Source organism: Podarcis muralis, chromosome 1 (assembly GCF_964188315.1).
Source record: "Podarcis muralis chromosome 1, rPodMur119.hap1.1, whole genome shotgun sequence".
NCBI lineage: Eukaryota > Metazoa > Chordata > Lepidosauria > Squamata > Lacertidae > Podarcis > Podarcis muralis.
Genome location: NC_135655.1, coordinates 115,708,728 through 115,736,269, shown reverse-complemented (window position 1 = coordinate 115,736,269; position 27,542 = coordinate 115,708,728). Strand labels below are relative to the sequence as shown.

Genomic DNA, 27,542 nt, shown 5'->3' with positions numbered 1-27,542 from the left:
AGCGATTCTCCCATAGGAATTCTATCCAGGGAAATAATCTGAGTGTTTGCACAATGTGAAATTCCCTCTTCTTACAAGAGGCACTGACATTGCTACTGTTTTGGTGCCAAGTCAACTTAAAAGTTATTAATTTGTTCAGAAATCTTAAATGGTTTTAGACTTGCTTTTTGTGTGGGTGACTGTTGCTGTGAGTATTTGTGTTCATCTTGATGAGCTGGGTCTCTAGTGTCCTTTGCATAGAAGTTTGGTTGTACGCCACCCTGATTATCAGGACTCATGCAGAGCAAGCTATAAATGCTTTAATACATAAATAAATGGAGTCAGTTTTGTTTGTCGTCAATCCAAGTATGCAAGATAATTGATGGGTGTGCTAAACTGTTGCATCCAAGGTCACAAAACAAGGTCAAGGCCCAATTCGGAAAATATTGAAGCTCCTCCCAGTTATGTTTGGAGAGAGAGGATAACACTGGGGCCCTGAAGATGTTGTTGGACTACAGCTCCCATCATCCTTGACCATTGGCCATGTTGGCTTTAGCTGATGGGAGTTGGAGTCCAATGACACCTGCTGGACCACAGGCTCTCCATCCTTGCTCTTGTACCATGCCATCCCTTTTGACCTTGAAACCCCTCTCTGTAATCGGGAACATTTTAAAAACTGCTTGAGATTATGTTGTAGTGAAAGAAATGTGGCCTGTAAATGCTCAGGAGCACTTTATATCGATTTCAATTTTTTACTTTCCATTTATCAGAGACAACACACTCAAAGTGAATTGCTGCAACATGATAATGGATACAACATTGTGAGATTTTCTTGTCTGTGGTAAAAAAAACAATTAGTCAAAACGTTACACAAGTAACATACTACAATAAATGTCTGCTTTCTGAACACCTATTTGGGTTTTTCCCTTAAAAAAAGGTAAAAAGAAACATTTTGATACTGCCTTCTTTCCTCTTGATTGAGGTAAGGTCTCCTAAGCTAGGTTCTAGTAAGTCCTGAGTAAAATGGGACTATGGAAAACCCCAAGTTACATCTGGGAAAATATCATAATTCCTTTCACTGAGACTAGTCTTAAACGGATCATACAAATTTTACGTCCCTCACCCAAGATAGTTGTGGAAAAGTTCGAGATATTTAGCTTCAGGTGGTTGGACCTCTCTTAGACATACATACGTACAGTGGTACCTCGGGTTACATACGCTTCAGGTTACATACACTTCAGGTTACACACTCCGCTAACCCAGAAATAGTCTTTCAGGTTAAGAACTTTGCTTCAGGATAAGAACAGAAATTGGGCTCCGGTAGCACAGCGGCAGCAGGAAGCCCCATTAGCTAAAGTGTGCTTCAGGTTAAGAACAGTTTCAGGTTAAGAACAGACCTCCGGAACGAATTAAGTACTTAACCCGAGGTACCACTGTATATATCTTAGATATATAGAGAGTTGCCACTTAGAACTTGGTCCTGCTGCCTTTGACAGCAGCCTAACGCAGAGAATCAGATAAGATACGCATCGCTCACTACTTTTCTCCATGCCAGGAAAACATTTGTCTGTCAAATATTTGTGCGTTAATGACACAGGAACAGGGCCAATAAAAATGCCAGAAAAATGTAGCAGTTTCTAGCTTCTTTTAAGTGTGACTGAAGTGTCTAATCCAGAAAAAAAACATTACCTTGTCCATGCATGCATATGGATTCCCAGCATCAAATCTAAAGATGGCTTCATTTTTAAATCTGTTCCTGAACTCTTGCTGTTTAACCTGAAAGACATAGTACACACACAAACACAAAAGTTGAGTTCTTGAAAGGTTAAGCAGGTGATCCGTTGAGATGATACCGTAACTTTTCCTTGGCTGCTATCCATTAAGTACGTTCCATCCCATGAACCCTGAATCATTTCATTTAAGTCCCCTTGAATTTGCTTAAAACTTTATTTAATACAGCCTGCACAACCCCGACACAAATCACATCGCACATACATTTAAAACATTCCCGGTGGATAAGCATAAAACATTTAAAATCTACATTTGATCTGACAACAGTGGCAGGCACCATGTTTGAAGTAGAAACAGATTAGACATAATTGAAGATAAAGAGGACGCAGGCATCATTCCCACTTTTGGGTGAAGTGGGCTTTAAATTATCAGATTCATCCGGAATATATTACCAGAAACATTGAATTGTTATCTTTAGACAGCCTTTTCTAAGAGTTTACAATTTCTCAGTTCAGTGAAGCTTGCCACCAGCTTGTTATCGGAACAAAAAACGAAAAATCATCCGGTTCACAGCACAGAACTGATCTCACCTCAAAAAGTACACATTTTCTTCTGATAACAGACACTTCATTGGACTGTAGAGGAGCCACTTCATGCTTCACAGTGAAGGCAATCTTTTTAAGATTCTTCCACTTTTCAGGTAATTCCTAACAACGCACAAACCGATATTGTTTGTTCGTTGGCACATCAAGTCAGCAAACCTTCCTTTCACAAAGGGTTGTACACATGTCTTATTTTCACTTTCTTTCCCCCCCTGCCCTGGTACATTTGCACCTTTTACTCTCATTATCCTCTGCGATTGTAGACTCATAGTAATTCATAAAATATATTTTTTGCATTTAAAAAAACAATGTTTAGGTTCAACAGTCTGCAACTCAGTAAGCTTAATTTATATTCAGTCTGAAAATGAACTCAGCATCTCCATTGCCTGCCACATAGTATATGGCAGGTATTGCTTTTTGTTTAAAGAACAGCAGAACCTACACTTTCTCACCCGTGAATATTTGAATATGCAATAAGTCGCCCACATAGTCAATATCCAAGTGGCATTACAGTTCACTTTAGGTATTCGATGTTTCTGTTAAGTTATGGCCTTCTCGGTAGTGGCACCCATTCTGTGGAACGCCCTCCCATCAGATCTCAGGGAGATGAGTAATTATACATCTTGCTTTTTAAGGTCACCCACGCTGGTATTCCAGTCACCATCCATAAGTATATATATGGTAACTGCCTGAAGTGGGACTCTTCTGTACTAGCTCTCCATTTCAGAAGATTTCCCTCCAACTTAGGAGACCTTCAGGAAGGCCAAAGCAGAAGCTATACTACTGAGCTTTGACTCTTTCCCAGCCTGGAAGTTTAGATACTGTATTTAGAAGAAACCACATACAACAACAGTGAACCAGTTCTTAAACCCGGGCCATCAGAAAAGGAGAATTGTTTCCCTTACCTATGTAGCAGTGCTTCCCTTGTATGAAAAAATGGAGCAGGTGTTATTCACAGATTTGTGACACCAGGCTCCAAATATCCATATAATATCTCTCAATAGCTTCATATAAATGTGTGGGGAAAGATGGAAGGAACTGACAACGCAAATGCCATGGGGTTGAGGAGACATCTCCACAAAATGGTACATCTGCTAATGGTCCTTAGAGGCAAGAGCGGAACCAAAGTACCCCAAATTCCTAATAGCCACACCAAGAGGATACCACGGTCAGTGGTATCAAGAGCAACCAACTGATCAAGGAGGACCAACAAGAGCCACACTCCCGTTTCTCCCATCATTTCTAGGCATAGGTCTGAGAGGTTTTTCTATTGTCCCGCCTCTTTCCCCAGGAAAACCTGTGCTTTACTGCTAAATCGGAACAAACATCTACTGGGTTTTCTGCAGATTGACGTTTATTCTGATTCAGCAGTAAAAAGTGGGTTTTCCTGGGGAAAGCAGCAGGACAAAAGAAAAGCCCCTCAGACCCATGCTTAGAAATCACAGTACAAATGGAAATAAATTAGAAATTAAAAAATTATCCAGTAACACCCTAGACACCAACTAAGTTTGTTCTAGGTATAAGCTTTCGTGTGCATGCACACTTCTTCAGATCCACTGAAACAGAAGCCACCTTCTGCGGGGGAAGCAATTGATGTAAAGATCTAGTGTGGTATTGCGTCCATCAAGAGGGGTCCATATTGTGGAGTCTCTTTTTTTGTAACTTTTTTTTTATGGCAGTTGGTGGTCAATGTTCTGTTCATTGGTGGGTTGGGAGGGTGGTAGCAGTTCCCCGGTAGGTCGAGAGATGTTGTGTTGTGAAGATGCTGTTTGTTCTTCTTTGTCTTGTTCTTGTGTGTGTTGAAAGTACTCCCCCAGGCATAGATGGCGGAAAAATGCTTCCAAGTCCCCGCAGAACTGAATACGGTGTATCTGAAGAAGTGTACATGCACACAAAAGCTTATACCCAGACCATGAGATTTACAGGATGTATGGCTTTGAAGGCGAATGTACTAAAAATGATGTATAGGTGGCATTTGACACCAATAAAATTGGCTAAAATGTATAGAGAGACAGAAAATGATGGAAATGTAAGGAAGTAGACGGGGATTATTTTCATATGTGGTGGTCCTGTGACAAGGTTAAGAGATTCTGCGAATTAATTTACAATGAACTTAAAAAGATATTCAAGTACACTTTCCCCAAAAGACCAGAGGCATTTTTGCTAGGTCTAGTGGGAAGAGAGATTAAAATAAAAGATCAGAATTTGTTTATGTATGCCACAGCTGTCGCATGACTCTACTGGCCCCAAAATGGAAAACACAAGATTTACCAACCATCCAGGAGTGGCAGGTGAAGATGACAGATTTTGCGGAACTTGCCAAATTGACAGGAAGGACCAAGAGACCAGAGATACAACAACAATTGGAGTAAATTCATTGAATATTTAAAGGAGAACCACAAAAGTTTAAAGACACTAGCAGGACTGGAATAACACCTTCAGTGTAAAATTATTATTATGACAATAATATACCCAATAAATATGTGATGTATATACCAGCTGCAGGGAGGGAGGGAAGTCAAGACTCGGCAGAGTCAAAGGGATTATAGTGTGATAATAAGGAATGTTGGGAAAAGGATTATATGAAGAAAATAATAAAAATTCATTTGAAAATAAAAGCTTATAACCAGACCAAACTTAGTTGGTCTCTGAGGTGCTACTGGACAATTTTTTAAATTTTTTATTTGTTTCAACTGCATCAGACCAACATGGCTACCTACCTGAATCTAGTACAAATGAAAGTAATCATGGGATAAAGAGGAGTGGGGATGAGTGCAGAGACATACTTCTTACAGGTTTAGAACCAGAGGTAAAATGCGGAAATACTGGGAATGTTATACCAAGGATGAATTGGAGTGTTAGGTACTAGAAGTCTGAGAAACGAAATCTGTAAACAGGTAAAACCCCTAGGAGAGATTTTTTAAAAGGGGGGGTAAATAGATAGATGGAGTTAAGGAGAAGCAATAAAAAATAAAATACAGTGGTACCTCGGGTTACAGACGCTTCAGGTTACAGACTCCGCTCACCCGCAAGTAGTACCTCGGGTTAAAAACTCTGCTTCAGGATGAGAACAGAAATCACGCCGTGGCGGCAGCGGGAGGCCCCATTAGCTAAAGTGGTACCTCAGGTTAAGAACAGCTTTAGGTTAAGAACGGACCTCCAGAACGAATTCAGTTCTTAACCCGAGGTACCACTGTATCAAATAAGATATTGGCATCAACTTTGTTCTAAAACTTTAATTCCAAAGGAAAGGTTAGTAAAAAAAACCAAAACTGTTGCAGTATTACTGAGCCCACCTTTTCATAAATATCTAGTTCTATGCATAAATCTGCTGGCCTTCTTTTTTTTGTGTTGTGTCATTTCCCAAGAAATGAAAATATTTCATGCTTGGTGTGAAACTTGGAAGCATGTCAGCTTGATTGGCTTATTTTTTCTGTTCTAAATTCTCATTTATTTTAAGTACTTCATTGAAAACATGTTGTTGCTTTTTTACTATGGAAATATTGTCTTTAAGGTCCAATTTATAGTCAGAAATGTCTTTGTGCCCTCATTTATGGATTCATTGTCAGTAGATTGCTTATGTATATTAAATTCTCAGGCCTAGGGAATGAATGACAATTTTTGCATCCTATAAGAACCTGTGTTTTCAGCAATGACTCACCTTGTGAGATGGCCCTGGTTTCAGAACCAACTCAGGTCTGCTTTCTAGGGTTCGTTCTAAACATAGGGCAGTAGCCAATGTTATATATAATAGTAGATAGTATTAGATGTAAGCGAAAGGCTGGGCTGGATGAATCCCAAGCCGGAATTAAGATTGCCGGAAGAAATATCAACAACCTCAGATATGCAGATGACACAACCTTGATGGCAGAAAGTGAGGAGGAATTAAAGAACCTTTTAATGAGGGTGAAAGAGGAGAGCGCAAAATATGGTCTGAAGCTCAACATCAAAAAAACTAAGATCATGGCCACTGGTCCCATCACCTCCTGGCAAATAGAAGGGGAAGAAATGGAGGCAGTGAGGGATTTTACTTTCTTGGGCTCCATGATCCCTGCAGATGATGACAGCAGTCGTGAAATTAAAAGACGCCTGCTTCTTGGGAGGAAAGCAATGACAAACCTAGACAGCATCTTAAAAAGCAGACACATCACCTTGCCGACAAAGGTCGATATAGTTAAAGCTATGGTTTTCCCAATAGTGATGTATGGAAGTGAGAACTGGACCATAAAGAAGGCTGATCACCTAAGAATTGCTGCTTTCGAATTATGGTGCTGGAGGAGACTCTTGAGAGTCCCATGGACTGCAAGAAGATCAAACGTATCCATTCTTAAGGAAATCAGCCCTGAGTGCTCACTGGAAGGGCAGATCCTGAAGCTGAGGCTCCAATCCTCTGGCCACCTCATGAGAAGAGAAGACTCCCTGGAAAAGACCCTGATGTTGGGAAAGATGGAGGGCACAAGGAGAAGGGGACGACAGAGGATGAGATGGTTGGACAGTGTTCTCGAAGCTACCAACATGAGTTTGACCAAACTGCGGGAGACAGTGGAAGACAGAGGAGTGCCTGGCGTGCTCTGGTCCATGGGGTCACGAAGAGTCGGACACGACTAAACGACTAAACAACAACAACAACAACAAGTATTAGATGTTAGTGGTTGGCAGGGCTGTACAGGCAGGGTAGCATTGCATACCTGGCTTCTGAATGCTATGCATTGCTGTTGGTTACCAAGGGCAGGCAGGCAACGTGGAGATCAGCACAGCAAAGACAAATGCTCCTTTCGCCACATCCACACTGCGCCAAGCTCCCCACTGCCTCTCCCTTCTTCCTCTGCTGGCATGTTTGCAGATTCAGGAAGAATAAAAGGAAGCACTTATTCATGCGATGGAAGATGCAGTGATGGTCTTCCAACTTAGATGGCCTTACAAGGGGATTAGACAAATTCATGGAAGATGTGACCATTAGAGCCCATTAGTCATGACCATGGCTTTGTGATGCCTCCAAGTATCAGAGGGATAATGCCTCAGAATACCAGTTCCAGGGTATATTGAAAAAGAGGGGGCCTCTTTTTGTTCATTCTCTGCTTGTGGGCATCTAGTTGGTCACTGGGAGAACAGATTGCTGGGACCAGGTGAGCATTTGGTTCGATCCACCAGAGCTCTCCTTATGTCCACTTCTTCCCTCTGATCTCACTGGGCCCTAACATGTTGAGAAGACCTCTGTAAGCAGCAAACGTTATGAAACTTATTTTCATTATCTAAATATTATGTATTTTGTGGTTTTATATTGTGGTTTTATGTTGTAAATGCCCTGAGACCTGTGGGTATAGGGTGGTATAAAAATTTAATTGATTGATAATAATAATAATAATAATAATAATAATAATAATAATAATAATAATAATCATCCACCCCCATTGTTTAGCCCAGACACTGAGATCCAGTGCCGAGGGCCTTCTGGCGGTTCCCTCATTGTGAGAAGTGAGGTTACAGGGAACCAGACAGAGGGCCTTCTCGGTGGTGGCGCCCGCCCTGTGGAACGCCCTCCATCAGATGTGAAGGAAATAAGCAGCTATCTTATCTTTAAAAGACATCTGAAGGCAGCCCTGTTTAGGGAAGTTTTTAATATTTAATGCTGTATTGTTTTTAACACTCGATTGGAAGCCACCCAGAGTGGCTGGGGAAACTCAGCCAGATGGGCAGGGTATAAATAATATTATTAGTATTATTGTTGAAACTCAGCAGATACAACAGCAGTTGAATTTTTACCTCAAGTTCTGTGTAAATCTGCTCTGGTAGCTGTTGCCCATAGCTTCGCAGCAATTCAGCCGTGGATTTTAGAGGCTTGAAAATATCTTCAATGGATTGTCGGTCGCGGATAGCCATGAGGTGTCCCATTATTTCAACCAGAAGCGCATAATCTCCTTCATTCACTTTCTTAGCTAACCCTTTTTCCGTTTCATGGATGAATTTGGCTAATTCTGTAATGCTAAAACAAGGTTATGATGTCAGCAACTAACACCTACTGAGTTTGCTGCTTTCACAGAACTTCATTATACTTTAAGGACCTTTCCAAACACATGTGCACACATCCATTCAGCCATTCTACACCCCTCCACATGCATCCCCCATCCTCCGGGCAAATAAGAAGCATTATCACAACTCTAGAGTGCATGCTAGCTAAGCAAAAATACAGAGAGTAGGGCTGGCAAAAGGTGTTGCCTGGGCAGAGACACTGTGGCATGGGGTGTGTGTGGAGTATAGGCCTGGAAAGAGTCTCTAGAGTTGCCACCTTTGGCTCCTGGTCTTGAGGTTCTCCAGTGAGAAGCTTCCATCTGCACGTTCATTGGCTCAGCGCACAGGGCTGTCCACTGACATGCAGCCTTCCACAACAGTTGGTTGTTGTTGTTTAGTCATTTAGTCGTGTCCGACTCTTCATGATGCTATGGATCAGAGCACGCCAGGCACTCCTGTCTTCCACTGCCTCCGGCAGTTTGGTCAACTCATGCTGGTAGCTTCGAGAACACTATCCAACCACCTCGTCCTCTGTCGTCCCCTTCTCCTTGTGCCCTCCATCTTTCCCAACATCAGGGTCTTTTCCAGGGAGTCCTCTCTTCTCATGAGGTGGCCAAAGTATTGGAGTCTCAGCTTCAGGATCTGTCCTTCCAGTGAACACCAAGGGCTGATTTCCTTCAGAATGGCTAGGTTTGATCTTCTTGCAGTCCATGGGACTCTCAAGAGTCTCCTCCAGCACCAGAATTCAAAAGCATCAATTCTTTGGCGATCAGCCTTCTTTATGGTCCAGCTCTCACTTCCATACATCACTACATAATTGGGGTTCTGGCTCATATGCAAGTCTGTGTGTATATAGCCTTGCCTCCTGCAGACATCCACACTCCACATCAGAGGTGTGGCCAGGGAAGCTGCACAACGTCAAGGCTGGTCCCAGCAGCAGATCCCTGCTTCTTCTTCAATGCAATTAACCCACAAAAGGACGCATTTAAGGACCATTCAGCAGAGCAAGTCCTTTGTACAAGATCATCTGCGATTCTGCTTTGCTGGGATCAAACTCTTTATGGTGGTTTTTGTTTGGCTTTGGTGATGCTCTATGGCCTTGTTTCTCCCCTACTCAATATTTCACGAAACGAGCACGGTTCCACCCCCGTTTCAAAAGATGTAGAATTCAAAAGCCTTTTTAGAAGACTTCAAAGATGGCTTACCTTTGGGCTACGTAGTTGAGCAGGTGCTCCTGAAACATCCAGCTCCATTTTTTAATAACATTCATCACAGCTATCTTAAAAGGCTTAATATCCACCTGAAACCAGCCATTAAAAATCTTCTGGTTTTCAAACTTGCTTACTTCTTCATGCAGGGCTTCATAAATGCTGATCTTAAAGAACAAGATGTGATTAAAATTCTGGTGTTTTAATTAGAAGAGCAAAATCGTGTAAATAGCTTAATGGAACACAACTAACAGAGGCAGATGAAAAGACATTTTAAAATGACAAAGTACCTGTTGTTTAAAGTGATTTAACTGTGGGGAGCATTGCCGAAGTTCATAGTCTGCATATAATTCCAGCTCCTCAGTACGGAGAAATCGTCCATAGAGAAGGAATTGCTTCATAAATTTGGCTTTATCATCCATCCATAAGTGGCTGTATTTCCTAAAGTAGCTTTGATATTCCTGAACATTAACAATGACCGAGTGCACCCTGGCCATGATTTCCCGGTGCATTTTATCCAGTGTATCCATCTGGTCCACATCATCCTAAATGTGAAAATAAAACCAGAGAGAGTTGGTTCAATGGTTTTAGAGAGAGAGAGAGAGAGAGAGAGAGAGAGAGAGAGAGACTGCAGCAAGGCCCCAGGACAACTGCAAGTATATACAGTGGTACCTCGGGTTAAGTACTTAATTCATTCCAGAGGTCCGTTCTTAACCTGAAACTGTTCTTAACCTGAAGCACCACTTTAGCTAATGGGGCCTCCTGCTGCCGCCGCGCCACCAGAGCACAATTTCTGTTCATATCCTGAAACAAAGTTCTTAACCAGAGGTAATATTTCTGGGTTAGCAGAGTCTGTAACCTGAAGCATATGTAACCTGAAACGTATGTAACCCAAGGTACCAGTGTAAACTAATCTCATGGTTTACAAACACATACTCTGGCTTCCATCACGGTGTCCTGTTGTGCTTTAGTCATGCTGGCCACATGACCCAGAAAGCTGTCTGTGGACAAATGCCGGCTCCCTCGGTCTGAAGTGAAATGAGTGCTGCAACCCATAGTTGTCTTTGACTGGACTTAACCGTCCAGGGGTCATTTACCTTTGCCTTTTACTTTACACTAAGCTGAATTATGCCTCAGGCTGCATTCCTATACTCACCCAGAAATAAGTCCCACTTAACTCAATGGGGCTTACTTCTGAGGGGACACGTATGGGATTGCGCACAAATAATTACATTACGAAACAAGTGTCAGAGGCTACACTGCAAATCTCTTTTAAGATTCCAGTCCAGGCTCTCAGCCCCAAGAATCCTTTGGCGTGCAATTTCAGATGTGACTACTCACATAATCCAAAATGCTGTTGCCATGGCAAGCTGTTTCTAAGTGGCAAAAAAGAAAGAGCTCAAATCCGATGGAGAGAAAATGATGCCCTGCCCCTAAGGTATATACCAGTGAGATGTGAGTGGAAGGCTTTTAATAAATGCAAGACTAATTAGTGTGTCTGGATGTGTTCACAATTACACACACACACACACACACTTTTTAAGTCTGAAAAATATTCCAAACTTCTTCACATATTATGAGCATGCATAGGTAAGGAAATGGAATTGTTCCCATTTGACTTTGGCCTTACCTCCTACATGTGTTCAGCATAACCAGCAAAAGAGCCTACATGCCTTCAAACTATAACTGTTGTTGGATAACTTGTCTCCACCATCATTTAGACCGGGGTAGCCAACACGGTATCCTCCAGATCTGAGATGTTGCAACCCTCATCCTTTCGAGCCCTGTTATCAGAGGCCACTGAGAGCCTTTAGGTATTGTTGTCTAGGTTCCCACCCCTACCCCAAATAATAAAACTAGACAATAATAAAACTAGACAATAATAAAACTAGACAATAATAAAACTAGACAATAATAAAACTAGACAATTTTAGGCATGGTTTTGAATCACATATTTGTGCATGCTTTTTGTTTACAAAAAGCAGCTGTGGGGGATCCCCAATTCAGACTGGAACCAGATAGCAGGGGGACTTTAACTTTTTCCCCACCTGAAGCTACTTCAAGGGGAGCAGCAATTTTCAGCGGGAAAAATGTGGTAGAAAAGGGTTAAAACCCATTGCCCTGAGATGTGGTCCCAGCTGCTTTCTGTGAGCAAAGAGATGAGGTTGGCTGCAAGCACATTTTCCCCCCAAAATCTTGCTTATAGTCACATCATGTTTGATTCTAACACACATTACCATTAGTATAACCCACTTTTCTGGGTGTCTCCCAAAACAGAGTTTACCATTTTGTTTTATTTTTAATGGATGCCAGCGGTGTCATATTGGGCAAACCATAGCATCATAGGCCTGATTCATCAAAGGTAGAACAAAGCCAAAGATTATTATTCAGTCAATTGGATGGACAATATAACCTTAGTTGAAATGGCTGTTTAAAATATTCAGTGGTTAAAGAAAAAAGATAATAGATACATTGGTGATTATACCTGATAAGTGTTATATCCAAGATGCTTAGCAACTCTGTTTATATTTGATGCAATCAGGTAAATGTTCTGGATTAGGCCCTCCACCATGTCGGAAAAATTGCCTTTCACAGTGTGCTCCAAAGAAGGCTTAAAAGTCATTTCGTTGTCGTTAAGGATGAGCTGCGCTTCAAATAAGGGAGTAGGTTTTGAGGTTGTCTCGGTGTTTTCAACCAGATACTGAAGAGAACACTTGATAGCTTGAAACAGTCCATCTGAAACCATGTGGTCTATGTATTCAATGTAGGCTTTCCATTCATCAGAAAGAGGATCTGCCTGAAGCAAGTTCTGATTCTCCTGGAGAAAGCAATTTGCCCGAAAATGAGCAACAGAATTTAAAATTGCACTCCCCAACACAGAATTTCCCCTATTGCAATTAATTAACTTCTTCAAAAGTGAAAGACAACTCTTTTTCCCCTTTTCCTTTTTTCCCCTTTCTTTCAAGGAGGAAAAGGTCCCCGCTATTTACAACATAATTGCCTGCCTGATCACTCAAGTGTCCATTGAACAATGCTCTAAAATAAAGGACAACACCAACGCAGGAAGTCTGAGAGCTACAGAGGCTATGCAAGCTGTACATGCTATAGCGTCTCTCATTTACCTGGTTTCCAGCAGCACCTCTGTCTCTGTGATTTGGTGAGCACATCTCATACTAACATCAATGATGGCCAAACTTGGCCCTCCAGCTGTTTTGGGACTACAACTCCCATCATCCCGAGCTAACAGGACCAGTGGTCAGGGATGATGGGAATTGTAGTCCCAAAACAGCTGGAGGGCCAAGTTTGGCCATCACTGCTAACATGAAAGCCCTAATATGTGATTACAGGAGGGTAAACCAGATGACGAAGGGGGGAAAGGAATGGGAATCCAATTTACTTATTATAATTTATTTATAATTTATTTATTAAAATTCTATACTGCCATTTACCTGAGGATCATGGAGATGTTTACAATTATTTGTCCACTCAGACGGTTGTAATACCTTCATTTAAACTCATTTAAGCAGCCCTGCAAGCTAGGCTAGGCTGAGAAACTGTGACTTCTCCAAGGACACACAGCGAACTTCCTGACAGGATTTTAACACCCTTCACACTATACTAAGTAAACCAACTTTCTGATCTGCATATGTCAGTCTAGGGCAAGGATGGGGCACCTGTGGCCCTCCAGAGAGTTCATTTATTTATATTTAACAGAATTTGTGTATCACTGAATCATAAAAAACCTCTCTAAGCAGTTCAAATAAAATAGACATTAAAATTATCAATCAAAGTCAAAAGTTAAAAACAAGGTGGTCTAATTGTTTTCCACAATATAAATAAAATTTTCTGGGAATTTTCTGGAGGGTGTGGGGGGGGGCAATAAATTACATATTACCTGAACCAATTGGTGGATCCTGGTGCTCATCTCGTGCACTGATCCATATAGCTGGAACATTCTTTCATTGTTATCAAGGCACAGCAGTGGACAAGCGACACCAGTTTTCCGCACGAGGAACGAAGTTTCACTCAGTCTATGCAGCAGGTTCTGGATCAACCCCACATTCTCCTTGGCTTTCTGGAGCCGGCTGCCTACGTTTTCAACGAGTTCCCTGGTTTCTTCGATATAGTCCCACAGTCTCTCATTTTGCCAGGTCAGTGTGTCGAAAGCAGGCTTCAACTGTTGGTCGATTCTCCCAATCTCGTGCGCTATGAGCTCTGCTTCCTCAGGCAGAATTGTCCTCTGCAACTGGTTATATTGCCTGGTGATTAAATTTAAACTCCCAATGTACTGAGGGGAAAATAATAATAATAATAATAATAGTAATAGTGTCTATTATTCAATGGTGATTTAATGGAGACGTAGAGTGAATCATTCGTCATAATTTAGAGATCTCTCTACCATCAGAAGTATAATAATAATAATAATTTATTATTTGTACCCCGCCCATCTGGCTGGGTTTCCCCAGCCACTCTGGGCGGCTTCCATAGAAACCAAAAATACACTAAAATATCACACATTAAAAACTTCCCTGAACAGGGCTGCCTTAAGATGTCTTCTGAATGTCAGGTAGTTATTTATCGCTTTGACATCTGATGGGAGGGCGTTCCACAGGGCGGGTGCCACTACCGAGAAGGCCCTCTGCCTGGTTCCCTGTAGCTTTGCTTCTCGCAAGGAGGGAACCGCCAGAAGGCCCTGAGTATACTCAGAGCCCTTGCATGTGAAGACTGATCCATTCCTTCCAATGGAAGGAACAGAGCTGTACGAGACAAGGGGCTTATCCACACTTGTCCAGCTACTTTCCCCCGAGGAATCCCATGATTAACAGCTGAATTGGAGAAAAAGTTAATCAGGTTTTTCTGTCAATGGATGTTTGCTGCAATGGATTTGCAAAGAATGGATTTCCCCGGGCGAAAGCATTGAAGAAAGCAAAAAAACAACAACCCCAAAACCTTGGACATATGCTTTCTAAGAGGGAAATCTTTAATACGATTTTTTTGAACACCCGTACACCCACCCACCCACAGGTATGGTCTCCATGCTGACTTGCATGTTTAAAGTTTGTTTGGACCCAGGCAGGGAGGTATAGATTATAGAATCTTATGACCGTAGAGTTGGAAGGGACCACGAGAGTCATCTAGTCCAGGCTTCCTCAACCTCAGTCCACCAGATATTTTGAGACTACAATTCCCATCATCCCTGACCACTGGTCCTGCTAGCTAGGGATCATGGGAGTTGTAGGCCAAAAACATCTGGAGGGCCGAGGTTGAGGAAGCCTGATCTAGTCCAACCTCCTGCAATGCAGACATCTTTTGCCCAACTTGGGGCTTGAGCTCATGACCTTGAGATTAAGTGTCTCATGCTCTACTTACTGACTGAGCTGTCTCAGACAGCCCTCCCGAAGGGCCACCATTATTTTAACCCTTCCCCTGATTTCATGTGACCTTTATGTATGTATGTATTTATTTATTTAAGTGCTGGGTAGCAAAGAAGATACAATCTCTCAACTGGACTGTCAATTGCTGTTCCAACTTTTCCATTGTTGTGTGAGTACGTGGTGCTTAGAAACAGGTCAACCTACACCCATTTCAAGTGGCCAATCAAATAGCTAGCCCATCATTACACCACCATGTCCCAGGCTCTTCTAGAAGCAGGAGGCAGGAGGAGAAATGTCCCAATTTAGTGTAACCACATTGGGATGTACTGAGCCCAGTCATCTGAGCTCTACAGGGGATGCCAAGAATTTTCACACCAATCCCCCACCTAACGCTGTCAGTCCCTACTCCATGTTTTGGTAGGCCCCTCAGCAAGTTGTCCCTCCTTGAGTGGGCTCTCCTCTTCATCCTTGCTGCTGTCACTGTTGCCCATTCTATTGCCCTGTCTCCTTAGGCCCAATCCACACAGGTGCCCTGGTTCAAAGCAAGTGGAAGGTACTGCTTGGCCTCCTTCAGGCCAGTGCTCACTTGCTTAGAGAGGACAAGTAAGCAGGTTGCGACTGTGCAGAAGAGGAGAAGATGCAGCAGCAGTGATAGGTGTTCCAAGGATTGGTTGTGCCTCCATTTCCTCCTCCTGCTGGGATGTGGAACCTCTACCTCTCTCATGTTCTACATCAGTGTTTCCCAAACTTGGGTCTCCAGCTGTTTTTGGACTACAATTCCCATCATCCCTGACAACTGGTCTTGCTAGCTAGGGATGATGGGAGATGTACTACAAAAACAGCTGGAGACCCAAGTTTGGAAAACACTGTTCTACATGCATCACTGAGCCAATCCTGTACATGGTTTTGGTCCTTTTTGTCCACACAAGCACAAGGAACAAGTTCTCATTGGTGTCTATACTTCCAGTTCAGCGCCAGATTGCATTCTCAGCACTGGAGGAAGCTGCTATTCCGAACACAACCCTACTGGATAAAATTTGAGTTTGTGATGGGCATTGGCTTCACAAAGAATCCCACAGTCCATTAAGACATCTGCAAGCTCTCCCGCCTTCTGTGAATTCTTGGTCTGAGAAGCCCATTTTCCTACCACTGCTTTTATAGGAGGAATGAGAGAGGAATAAAGGGGCCTTCCCCCACCCCCACGTTCTTTTCTCCAGTACCTTTAGAGAAAAGGAAAGTGTGGAGACCCTAAATGTAGTTGAAGTGTTCAGTCCTCCCGCCCCCTTTGTAATTTGAACACTGCTATTTTGCTGTCAATAGGACCGCCAACTAATTCAACAGAGAAGAGAAGAGGGCCCTTTGTATTCAAAGGAACACATATGCGTGCAGTAAGACTGAAATACAAGATTAACTACAAACTACAATATAACAACCATCCAGCTGACAAAATAATTAGGAAAAAATAGTTGTGCACTCTTTGCTTTTGGTTTAGATAGTTGAAGACTCAAACAGATTACTGCAGTTATGTCAATTTTCTTCCATTTCTTTATATTCGCACACATCTTTCATACAGAATCGCTTCTATTTACCTTGTAAAGGGTTTCTCTCTTGGAATACAATTGCATGGCAACCTCAGGTATATCAGGGTGTTTTAAAACCTCAAGGTATTTCACTTCCCTGAGGACGGCAGAGAGCTGCAGGAGAAGATGTAAATGATTTTGTCATGTTGCAAGAAGCTTCTTCAAAACTACCTCGCTTCAAGGACATTTGTGCAACTTCCTTCCAGGTGTACCATTGGATATTTTAGTTCAGATGCCAGACAGATCCTCCAGGTGCTCCACAGTGGTACCTCAGGTTACAGACACTTCAGGTTACATATGCTTCAGGTTACAGACTCCACTAACCCAGAAATATTACCTCGGGTTAAGGACTTTGCTTCAGGATGAGAATAGAAATCGTGCTCCAGCGGCGCAGCAGCAGCAGGAGGCCCCATTAGCTAAAGTGGTGCTTCAGGTTAAGAAACGGTTTCAGGTTAAGAACGGACCTCCGGAACAAATTAAGTTCGTAACCAGAGATACCACTGTATGAGAAACAAGCCTCAACCAAGTTCCTTAGTGTTACAATCTGCCATCTAGAAACATCACAAGTCCTAGGCTCTGTGGTTTAACCCACAGCGCCACCCGCATCCCAACACCCTGGTGTGAGTTGATGCCAAATGCAGTCTTCCACGCCTCTCAATCTGGCCTTTGTAATACCCCTGATTAGCCCTGGATTCACGCTTCTTTAAGTGCTTTTGATGGTTGGGATGTGTTATTGAACTGCGATGATGTATTTTGCTTTCTGGGGTATAGGATGGAGAGGGGTACAAGGGTAGAAACTTCTGGCTTTTGCGTGGTTCGGATGCATCCTACTGTACAAAGCTAAAATCTGTTGCTCCACCCATTTTTGCCTCTGGCCCCACCCACACCATGCATGCAGCTCCTCAAAACGGAATTGCGACCCTCCACCTCAGAAAGGTTCCCCACCACTGGTTTAATCAACAAAGGTCCGTATAGTTAAAGCTATGGTTTTCCCAGTAGTGATGTATGGAAGTGAGAGCTGGACCATAAAGAAGGCTGATCGCCAAAGAATTGATGCTTTTGAATTACGGTGCTGGAGAAGACTCTTGAGAGTCCCATGGACTGCAAGAAGATCAAACGCATCCATTCTTAAGGAAATCAGCCCTGAGTGCTCACTGGAAGGACAGATCCTGAAGCTGAGGCTCCAATACTTTGGCCACCTCATGAGAAGAGAAGACTCCCTGGAAAAGACCCTGATGTTGGAAAAGATGGAGGGCACAATGAGAAGGGGGCGACAGAGGACGAGATGGTTGGACAGTGTTCTCAAAGCTACTAACATGAGTTTGACCAAACTGCGGCAGTGGAAGACAGGAGTGCCTGGCGTGCTTTGGTCCATGGGGTCACAAAGAGTCGGACACGACTAAATGACTAAACAACAACAGAAAAGAACAAGTTGTCTACTTTACCTTTTCATTAAAGTTTACTTCAAACAATCCACAGTCGTCGTATCTGAGAATTGGTTGACCGAGATGTGTTTCACAAAGGTGGCTTAAATCTTGTGCCCATGTGGTATAAATTTCCTCATCGTGTTTATCCAATAATTCCAACATTTTCTCACATTTTTGGAAGACAAAATTGGTTTCCTCTGTCTGCAGAATCCTAGAGAGAGAAAAAGGATTTCCTCCTCCTCAATGTCATTTCTAAGTACACAGTGGAAGGTGCTTTGGGAAGTGGTTTAAGCCCTATTGTACAATTTTTATAGCAATACTTACAGATGATTGATGCGCTTAAAATGTGTTCTGTGCTTCAGCAGTCTCTCTCGTAACTCCTGAGACCATTTTAAATTGCCTGCAGTCACTGGCATGTTTTTATGAAGTGCATTGCCTCCATCCCTTAACTTAAATAAACAGAAACTGTTATGATGATGGACTGTCAATACACCATAAGTAAAACCTGCAATAAAACTCAAAAATGATCCCATTGGAACTGAATCCAAAAATCTCCCAGTGAAACAGGTTCTAGTTTGAAAATTCTAAGCAGATTGACGCAGAATTAAAATTCCCAACGGGAATAAAGAGCCTTCCTTCTGAATACATGCTATTGCCGTACTTTTCCGTGTATAAGACACCCCTCATGTATACAACGCCCCCTCTTTTGGGGGACTCCAAATACATAAAATGGGGGGGGAGATTGCCCAATTGTTGAGCGTTTTTTGGGTCGAAAATCATTCACTTGCAGGAACGCAACAGCCAATCGCACGCACATCAGCGAAGCCACCAATCGCCTGCAAGCTCGCTGAAAGCAACCACCAATCACCCGCCCAATTGCCACAGCATCCAATAGGCAGTAGACCTTGCAGCACCCACCAATCACCCGCCAAAATGCCACGGACAATATCCTGCTCACAGCAGCCACCAATCACACGCCCCACCTCTCCACTATCTGTGTATAAGATGACCCCAAGTTTTTAGCAAAACATTTTGATAAAATAACCTAGACTTATACTCAGAGAAATACGGAAAATGTTGAAAAACTACTCTTTTAAGAATCCTGTGCTATGATAAAGAATACCATACATACTTGTTGAAATGTATGGTAATGGTCAGGCATAATATGAGCTGCAGCCCAAGAACACCAGAGGGCTGCAACTTCCCCACCCCTTCCATAAATGCTGTAAGACTGGTGAAGTGATGAAGTCACTTAAGCATCACAGACGGCTGTGCAAGTTCACAAGCCTATACAGTGGTACCTCGGGTTACATACGCTTCAGGTTACAGACTCCGCTAACCCAGAAATAGTACCTCGGGTTAAGAACTTTGCTTCAGGATGAGAACTGAAATTGTGCTATGGCGGCGCAGTGGCAGCAGCGAGAGGCCCCATTAGCTAAAGTGGTGCTTCAGGTTAAGAACAGTATCAGGTTAAGAACGGACCTCCGGAACGAATTAAATACTTAACCCGAGGTACCACTGTATTACATCACAGACTTGATAAAGAAACTGATGCTCCAGGGCTAGAGTTTCTCTGTCAATGAGAATCGAGTCCTGTAGACTTTCGATAAAGCAGGCATGTCCAAAGTCCGCTTTGGGGGCCTAATCCAGTCAGTTCAATCTGGCCCCTGTGGCAGTTTATCTCCTGGGGTAAAACTTCAATCCTAAAAAAAAAACTCAACAACTTTGATCGGCCCTCACGAATGCTCACTTCATCAAATCTGGCCCTCTTTGAAAAAAGTTTGGGTACCCCTGGGATAAAGGTTTGTTTACATTTATAACATTTATTCCTAGGTGGTATACACAAGGCTCCCAAGCCAAGCTCTGAGCCAGGTGCTTGCTTTTGAAAATTCTCAATTACAACTGGAAAGAAAAAGAAAAAGGGAACATTGTCTGTTTCTCTTTTAACATTTCTTTTACTTCCACTCAAGTTTAAAAAAATAAATAAATTATTTTTTAAATGCCTGAGCTCTGGGCTGTTGGCATATCTCTCCCCCTGAGATGTCCCTGGAATGACTTTGTAGGTGTTCAGAAAAGTTCTTCTGCTGCCATAGCCACCATGGGGGATGCAAAGATTGGGGTTGACCCAAGATATTGGGGCCCCAAAATGCTGCTCCCCTCCCCACCAAGGCAGAAGGGGAAGATCTACATGAGGAACAAGGAGGGAAAGAAAAAGCTACATCAGGACCAGCTGCCCCTGTGGATTCTACTGCCTAAGGCAGTAGACTCACCTAAACATATGGATGGGACAGTCCTGGCAACACAAATACAATGGTAAAAACAAAATAAGGCGGGAAGGTTAGAAAAGGGGAGGAGGGAATCTGTTCCCCAGCATTTCTCACTATCCTGAAACCTATTGAAACTTACCCCAATTCATCACAACCTAAAAGCACATTATTGGAAAGAATCTTATGGGCATTCTAATTGCCTCCAGACACTGTGACATATACATGCCAGACAAGAGTTGTGTAAGTTGGAAATCTATTCATAGAAACAAACTTTTTCAGTGTGTCCCCTCCCCCTTCAGTTTGTACTAAAACACAAAGTATTGAGGTTATTCTTGACAACACAATAGCTAGTCACCAAGGAGAAAATAAAATTAATGTCTCTGTAAATAAGTAAATAACATGAAATAATAAATTAGAATGCCAAAGACTGTTACCCACTTTTTCTATTTGATTGTCAAAGATTTGCTTGCAGCAGGTAATTTCCTCATCAAACATTGAAAGAAGAACAGCAACGTTTGGATAAAAATGAGAATAGATGACAGGCCTTTCCAGAAGTTTTCCAAATATCTGCAAAATCTTGAATTTTAAAAAAGAAGGTAACTGAAGCACGTGTGTCAATTTTAATCTCTGTTTTAAAAGATGCTATTTTAGGTGGTTTTATAAAAATTATAAAGGGCAGAATAATTTCTTTATCTGTGTTGTATATTCTGTTTTAACAGATTGCCATTTATGTGTTAGCCTTCAAAGATTATTTCAGGTAAAATTATTGTATGGGTTTAAAGTGAAATCACTTTGATGACTAAATTCTTGTCTTTACATTCCTCCACAATCTGTTTAGTAGAGTGTTTCACAAGAAACCAGCTATTAAAAGAACAAGATTCTCCTCTCATTTTTTTTTTTTTAGGGCCTCACCTGGGACTTAAAAAAAATTGCATCTCTAAAAAAGGAAAACCTAGAAGGAAAAAGCAGATCAGAAAGAGACCTCTGGACTATACTTAAATGTTTCAGTTCTGATCCCTGAATTCATTGATAGCCCAATTTGCTTGGTATTTTGTTTATTTATTTATTCTATCATTCATTAAATTTCTATACTGCCCTTCATCTGAAGATCACAGAGTGGTTAACAATATAAAAACACAAAAATGCATCCCATAACAACAAACAAACAAAATTAACCAACACCCCCACATAGTATTTTTATTTATTTGTTAAATTTGTAAGTGATAAAAGGAAGAGCAGTAGTTTGATACACATAAAAGAAGTTATATGATGGCCATTGAACCCTGATTACTGTTTCAGGTACAAATAGGATTGCTTACAGTAGAAATGAGAAATCTGTGGCCCCCCAGATGTTCTTGGACCACAGCTGCTATCATCCCTGACTTTTGGCCATGCTGGCTGGGGCTGATGTGACTTGGAATCCAACAACACTCAAGAGAGCCAAAGTTCTCCCATCCATGAATTACAGATTCTATATAGCTTCCTGCAGCAGTCTTTCTCCGAGGTCAAGAGTTACAGTAAACATGATGATGGAGTTGTGTGAACTATGAACAACTATCTGGCCTCTTTTAAATTTTAGCAAATAGACTGGGACCATACCTGAAGGAGCAGCTCCATCCCCATCATTCAGCCCAGACACTGAGGTCCAGCGCCGAGGGCCTTCTGATGGTTCCCTCACTGCGAGAAGCCAAGTTACAGGGAACCAGGCAGAGGGCCTTCTCGGTGGTGGTGCCTGCCCTGTGGAACACCCTCCCATCAGATGTCAAGGAAATAAACAACTATCTGACTTTTAGAAGACATCTGAAGGCAGCCCTGTATAGGGAAGTTTTTAATGTCTGCAGTTTTATTCTGTTTTTAGTGTTCTGTTGGGAGCCGCCCAGAGTGGCTGGGTTAGGGTTATTATTATTATTATTATTATTATTATTATTATTATTATTACACATACCCTCCAACATTTCTCCAGTGGAAAAAGAGACATCCTATTCTATTATTATTATTATTATTATTATTATTATTATTATTATTATTACCCTGCCCATCTGACTGGGTTGCCCCAGGCACACTGGGCAGGTTCCAACATATATAAAAACATGATAAAACATTACACTTTTTAAATAAAAAAACTTCCCTATACACAGCTGCCTTCAGATGTCTTCTAAAGGTTGTATAGCTACTTATCTTCTTGACTCATGAGCCGCATAACTCTATATCCTTCAACATTTCTCTAATGAAAATAGGGACAGCCTAAGGAAAAGTGGGACATTCTGGGATCAAATCAGAAACCTGGACAGCTTCTGTAAATCCGGGACTATCCCTGGAAAATAGGGACACTTCGGTGGTCTGATGGCATGGGGAGGGTAGGTGGGGGGGCTCTTTTGTTCTGTACCATTTCCCCACAAAAAAACCCCCTCTACCAGCTACTATTTGTTCACTTAGGGAAAATGTGTTCATGTGTAGGCTTTCCTCACAGTGAAAATAGCAGCTTGGGTGGAAGTGTTTTTTTCTGGTAAAATGGTATGAGGGGATGTTGTTGTTTAGTCGTGTCCGACGCTTCGTGACCCCATGGACCAGAGCATGCCAGGCACTCCTGTCTTCCACTGCCTCCCGCAGTTTGGTCAAACTCATGTTAGTAGCTTCGAGAACACTGTCCAACCATCTCGTCCTCTTTCATTCCCTTCTCCTTGTGCCCTCCATCTTTCCCAACATCAGGGTCTTTTCCAGGGAGTCTTCTCTTCTCATGAGGTGGCCAAAGTTTTGGAGCCTCAGCTTCAGGATCTGTCCTTCCAGTGAGCACTCAGGGCTGATTTCCTTCAGAATGGATAGGTTTGATCTTCTTGCAGTCCATGGGACTCTCAAGAGTCTCCTCCAGCACCATAATTCAAAAGCATGAATTCTTCGGCGATCAGCCTTCTTTATGGTCCAGCTCTCACTTCCATACATCACTAGGCATGCGGGGATGCCAAACAGCTATTTGCAAATTTGGATAGGAGCCAGAGAGTTATTCAAGCATCTCCATCCTCACACAGGCCTAGCTAGGCCCTGAGCAGAGGCCAGTACAGTCATGGTGGGCGCAGAGACTCGGGGCGCCATAAGGGACACCTCCAATATGCTTACAGTGGAGTGAGACAGGCAGGGGGAGCTGAATTTTCGCACCACACAGGGCACCACTGAAATTTCAGGTGCCAAGGTCTGCTGCTACCCTAAGGCAGGAATGGCGAAGCGCAGAGAGGGAGGGGAATCTGGGTACTGCATTGTACTTAAGAGGTCACTGTACAGATTGAGAACACACAGCAAGCAATTGCGCTGTCGTTTTGAGTTCTTTGAAGAGCCTTCTGTGTGCAAGGTCAAGAAACACAGCCATCGAAAAGTAAAATGCAGATCTCTCGTGGGCAAACTCAACAAATGGAACCAAAAAGTTTACAGAAGTGATTTTATATCATTTTCCTCAATAGCACGGTTGCTTTATTTGAATACGAACAGCCGCAGCTTCTCCTGGCAGTTGTGGTTAAATATCCCATAAAAGCTAACTCACTCCCTACTATTGTGAACTGTCTACTCTCTCATGCTGGCAGCCCAAATTACAGCATTTTATTATATTGCATCTTTGCTGTGTGTTTTATTTATCTCTGTTGTGCCTTCCCATTTTTGGCATCAATTCAAGCGCCTTTACCTGCATCCCCCTGCTGTTTGTCCTTCTGGCAAACTGTTGTGTGCCTTTTACAGTTTGTTTTGTTGGGTGTGTTTTTTTTATTAGTCGTTCCTATTTTGTTCCCCCCCCCCCATTTTGCTACAAAATTTGTCAATCTGGATTCACAGACAATTATGCTCTATAACGTGCCCATTATGCGAATATCTCACCCAAACAATCAAGGAATATGCCTCCCACGTAGTCCTATAAAAACAGTACTTTTATTCAACTGAAATCCCTGCCCTTTCAAAGCTCTCAGCATCCATTGAGCTGATATTTCAGATAAACACATTTTTGCCTCCTGTAAGAGGGGTCTATATAGCAAAACTGTTGGATAAAGTGTAGAAGCTGACACAGAGAGGCCTTGACTCAAACTCCTTTTCAGCCTGAAGTCTTATTGCAATAATACTGGATTCTTATTTTTAAATCCTAATTCCCCACAAACATCATTTAACAGGACTCATTGGGCTGCTGGCGGCGTGGGGAATAATAATTCCTGGAATGCTACTAGGAGTAGGTACGCAGGGACATGGACCCCATCTGCACCATGCATTTAAAGCAGTATCATACACTTTAAACAGTCATGATACCCCCCCCCATCCCAATATTTTGGGAACTGTAGTTTGTTATGGGTGCTGAGAGTTGTTAGGAAACCCTCTATTGCCCTTACAGAGCTAGAATTCCCAGAGTGGTTTAACAATCAATGCTTCTTCCCAGAGAACTTTGGTGATCTGTACCCCTCTGAAGGGAATATAGGTATCCTAACAACTCTTAAACTATAATTCCCATGATCCTTTGGTGGAAACCACGAGTGTTTAAAGTGGTGTGATACTGCTTTAAATGTATAGTGCAGATGAGCCCTTATCCTGTGTAATCTTTGGATCCAAGTGCCCATGTCCCGCCAATCTATGACATGACATGACCATGGAGAATCAGAAATTGCCTGAGGTAAACATTTTTTAAATGATTTGTAAATATAAAAATAAAGAATGCTTATGAGTGTAAGATTGCTGTGTTCATATATAACTGAGAGGTGATCTAATGAAATCTGCTATTTTGAATACAGCTTCTTGCTTACTTATCACAGTTACAAAGCCTTACTGGTTCTCAGTTAGACCTCTCGGTTTTTATATTAGAAAAGTGAGATTCAAAATGTCAGGTTTTGATAGGCCAGTTTAGGAACATTCTGCGGGCTCTCACTGGTCCAGCATTACAGGCCAATGAACTGTCAGAGATCAAGGCAGTGAGGCAAGTCAGTAAGGCCAAAATGTGACCTGGTGGTCAGTTGTGGTAACAGCAACAGAGGAAGAGTACAGGAGGAAGCTGAAGAGCTGAGGTCACCAAGCAAGAAGCTGTGAAAGCCAGCAAGGAGAGGAATGCTCCAGAGATAGTTCTCCAGGGTAGCATCTGGCCAGAGCAACCTCAATTGGCAGTTGGCCTTGGGAAGTGCAAAGAATTACGAAGAGGAAATTGTACCTCTTCCTCTTGGCTGTCCTAATATCCAAGTCCCTGGCCAGAAGGAGGACTTCATGGGAAACTGAAGCAATCCTGCTAATTAAAGACAGTCCGCCCCAAGAGACAGAGAACTGTCAGCTGAGTGACAGCTGAGGGACTTCTCCTGAATCCTGGCCATCTTTCTAGGAGAGCTAACTTGGAATGGAGTTAGGAAAAGGGTCGTTGACATATGGGACGTAATTTAGGAAAATTTTAAAAAAGAAACTGTTTCATTTCCCTAAATTACGTCCCATATGTCAATGGCCTATGCGAATTCATTTAGAAAAAGAAACTTAAAGATATTGAGAATAAAATATCACAATGTGCTGTGCTTCTGGAACGTGCTTTCTGGCAGTGCAGGCAGTGATTTATGAGGGAGTAAGTGGCCTTGAATAGCCAGTGCACAGGCTCATAAGGGAATCCAGGCTTAACATCTTTGGCTTCTTTTCCTTTGGGATTGTAAAGAATGCTATAAAAGCATGATTTGGTTTGACATCGTACTGAGACACTGCCTGCACCCTACCCTTTTCTGACTACTGTAACAGGTCAAGGGACTGGACTGGAAGAAACAGCCTTCTAAATTCCATTGGATTTTCACTTGGTTTGGGATCCATAAATTCATTATTAGGTTTTCGGACGAAAATCACTTGGCAGCTTCTTATATCTCAGTTTCTGTCACAGAAACATTTCTGAAGGCGACTCCCGCAATAGAGATTGTTGCAATAATTCCCCTCAATAGGTTAACACACAGGTGCCTGCTCCTGAATTTCTGTCAAGTGATCATATTTTTAAAACTTCTCCGGATTGCAGTATCTATTGGGAGAATTATAGCAGGCTACAGCATTCCTGTGATTGTAAATCATAATACAGTGGTACCTCGGGTTACAAACACCTTGGGTTACAAACACTCCGCTAACCTGGAAGTAGTACCTTGGGTTAAGAACTTTACCTCAGGATGAGAACAGAAATCGCGTGCTGGTGGCAGCAGGAGGCCCCATTAGCTAAAGTGGTACATCATCAGGTTAAGAACAGTTTCAGGTTAAGAATGGACCTCCGGAACGAATTAAGTTCATAACCAGAGATACCACTGTATGAGAAACAAGCCTCAACCAAGTTCCTTAGCGTTACAATCCGCCATCTAGAAACATAACTCTCAAACTTTGAAGCTTTGTAGTTGCATTCTCCTACGTTTGGTGAAAACTGAACTTCGGGGAACATTTTTCTGTCCTCCAACAACACATTTCTCATGTAGTTTGTTCTGTGTTCCGCAGTCTGTTCATAAATATACTCTTCCTGTTCCATTATAAGTATCCTTATCCTCTCGCTTGTCCTCTTCCCCTGTTCCTGTGGGGCACCATGGAGATGTAATTTTCTCACTTCTCTTTTCCTACTGTCATCCTATTCACCCTTTGCTCTGCCTCTTCTCCAGTGCATATGTCAAGTCTTTTTGTCCTACCTTCTTGATTTCATGATACATTTATTTCTATGTTTATTGTATTTGCTTGGATGTTTTCTTACAGAGCTGATGGTAAAACTCTCCTGTCTCAGCAGGAAACTGTTCCTCACGGCAATTACACCTGCTGTCTTCCTTTTCATTTTCCTTCAGCTTTTGATGAAATTGTATTTTCTGAAACCCTGTGAATTCTCTTTCAGATTCTTACCTAACTCAGCAATTCAACCACCCCCACCCCACACCCCTCTTTTTCATCAGCTTTTCCATTTTGTAAGATATTTTCCTAATTTTCTCATGTGTAATACTTCTCTCCGATACTTTATATTTGGTTTCCTCCACTGTACAGATTGTCACTTTCCTTTAGGTTTTTGAAGGTTTTGCAAAAGATACAGGCACACAATTTCTACTGACTTAAATAACCCCCATTGACTATAATGGGATTTGTGTGGCTAAATCCCATACAACTCTTGAAAAGCACAGGGCCTCGTGGTTTAAGATTTCACCGCCCTCCGCTTCTTTGTAATGCCCCCAAATCTCTTCTTCATAGCTTTAAAAAAAATGATGGTTCTGCTTGCTTTTGTCTTTGACTATTTGAAAAACTTAAAAGAATATGGGCACAATCTCTCACAGTGGGCAGAAGGTTGAATTCGGATACAGGGAACCTGACTTTAAATCCAGGGCAGCCATGAACTCACTGGGTGGACTTTGGAAAATCTTACTCCTTCTGCC

At 42.3% G+C, this 27,542-nt stretch overlaps 1 protein-coding gene across 1 annotated transcript in view; it reads right to left on the bottom strand.

Annotated features, from left to right (window-relative positions):
• LOC114584578 (dynein beta chain, ciliary-like) overlaps positions 1 to 27,542 on the bottom strand; it is a 253,572-nt gene that overhangs the window by 201,921 nt on the left and 24,109 nt on the right. Inside the window, exons 11-21 of the mRNA XM_028706567.2 lie at positions 20,617 to 20,754; positions 18,249 to 18,360; positions 17,930 to 18,150; positions 16,494 to 16,598; positions 13,425 to 13,817; positions 12,015 to 12,347; positions 9,820 to 10,074; positions 9,527 to 9,696; positions 8,076 to 8,295; positions 2,301 to 2,417; positions 1,669 to 1,755 (exon numbers count right to left, since the gene is read on the bottom strand). Coding sequence (XP_028562400.2) covers positions 1,669 to 1,755; positions 2,301 to 2,417; positions 8,076 to 8,295; positions 9,527 to 9,696; positions 9,820 to 10,074; positions 12,015 to 12,347; positions 13,425 to 13,817; positions 16,494 to 16,598; positions 17,930 to 18,150; positions 18,249 to 18,360; positions 20,617 to 20,754 — 2,151 coding nt within the window. The remainder of the gene's footprint in view (positions 1 to 1,668; positions 1,756 to 2,300; positions 2,418 to 8,075; positions 8,296 to 9,526; positions 9,697 to 9,819; positions 10,075 to 12,014; positions 12,348 to 13,424; positions 13,818 to 16,493; positions 16,599 to 17,929; positions 18,151 to 18,248; positions 18,361 to 20,616; positions 20,755 to 27,542) is intronic.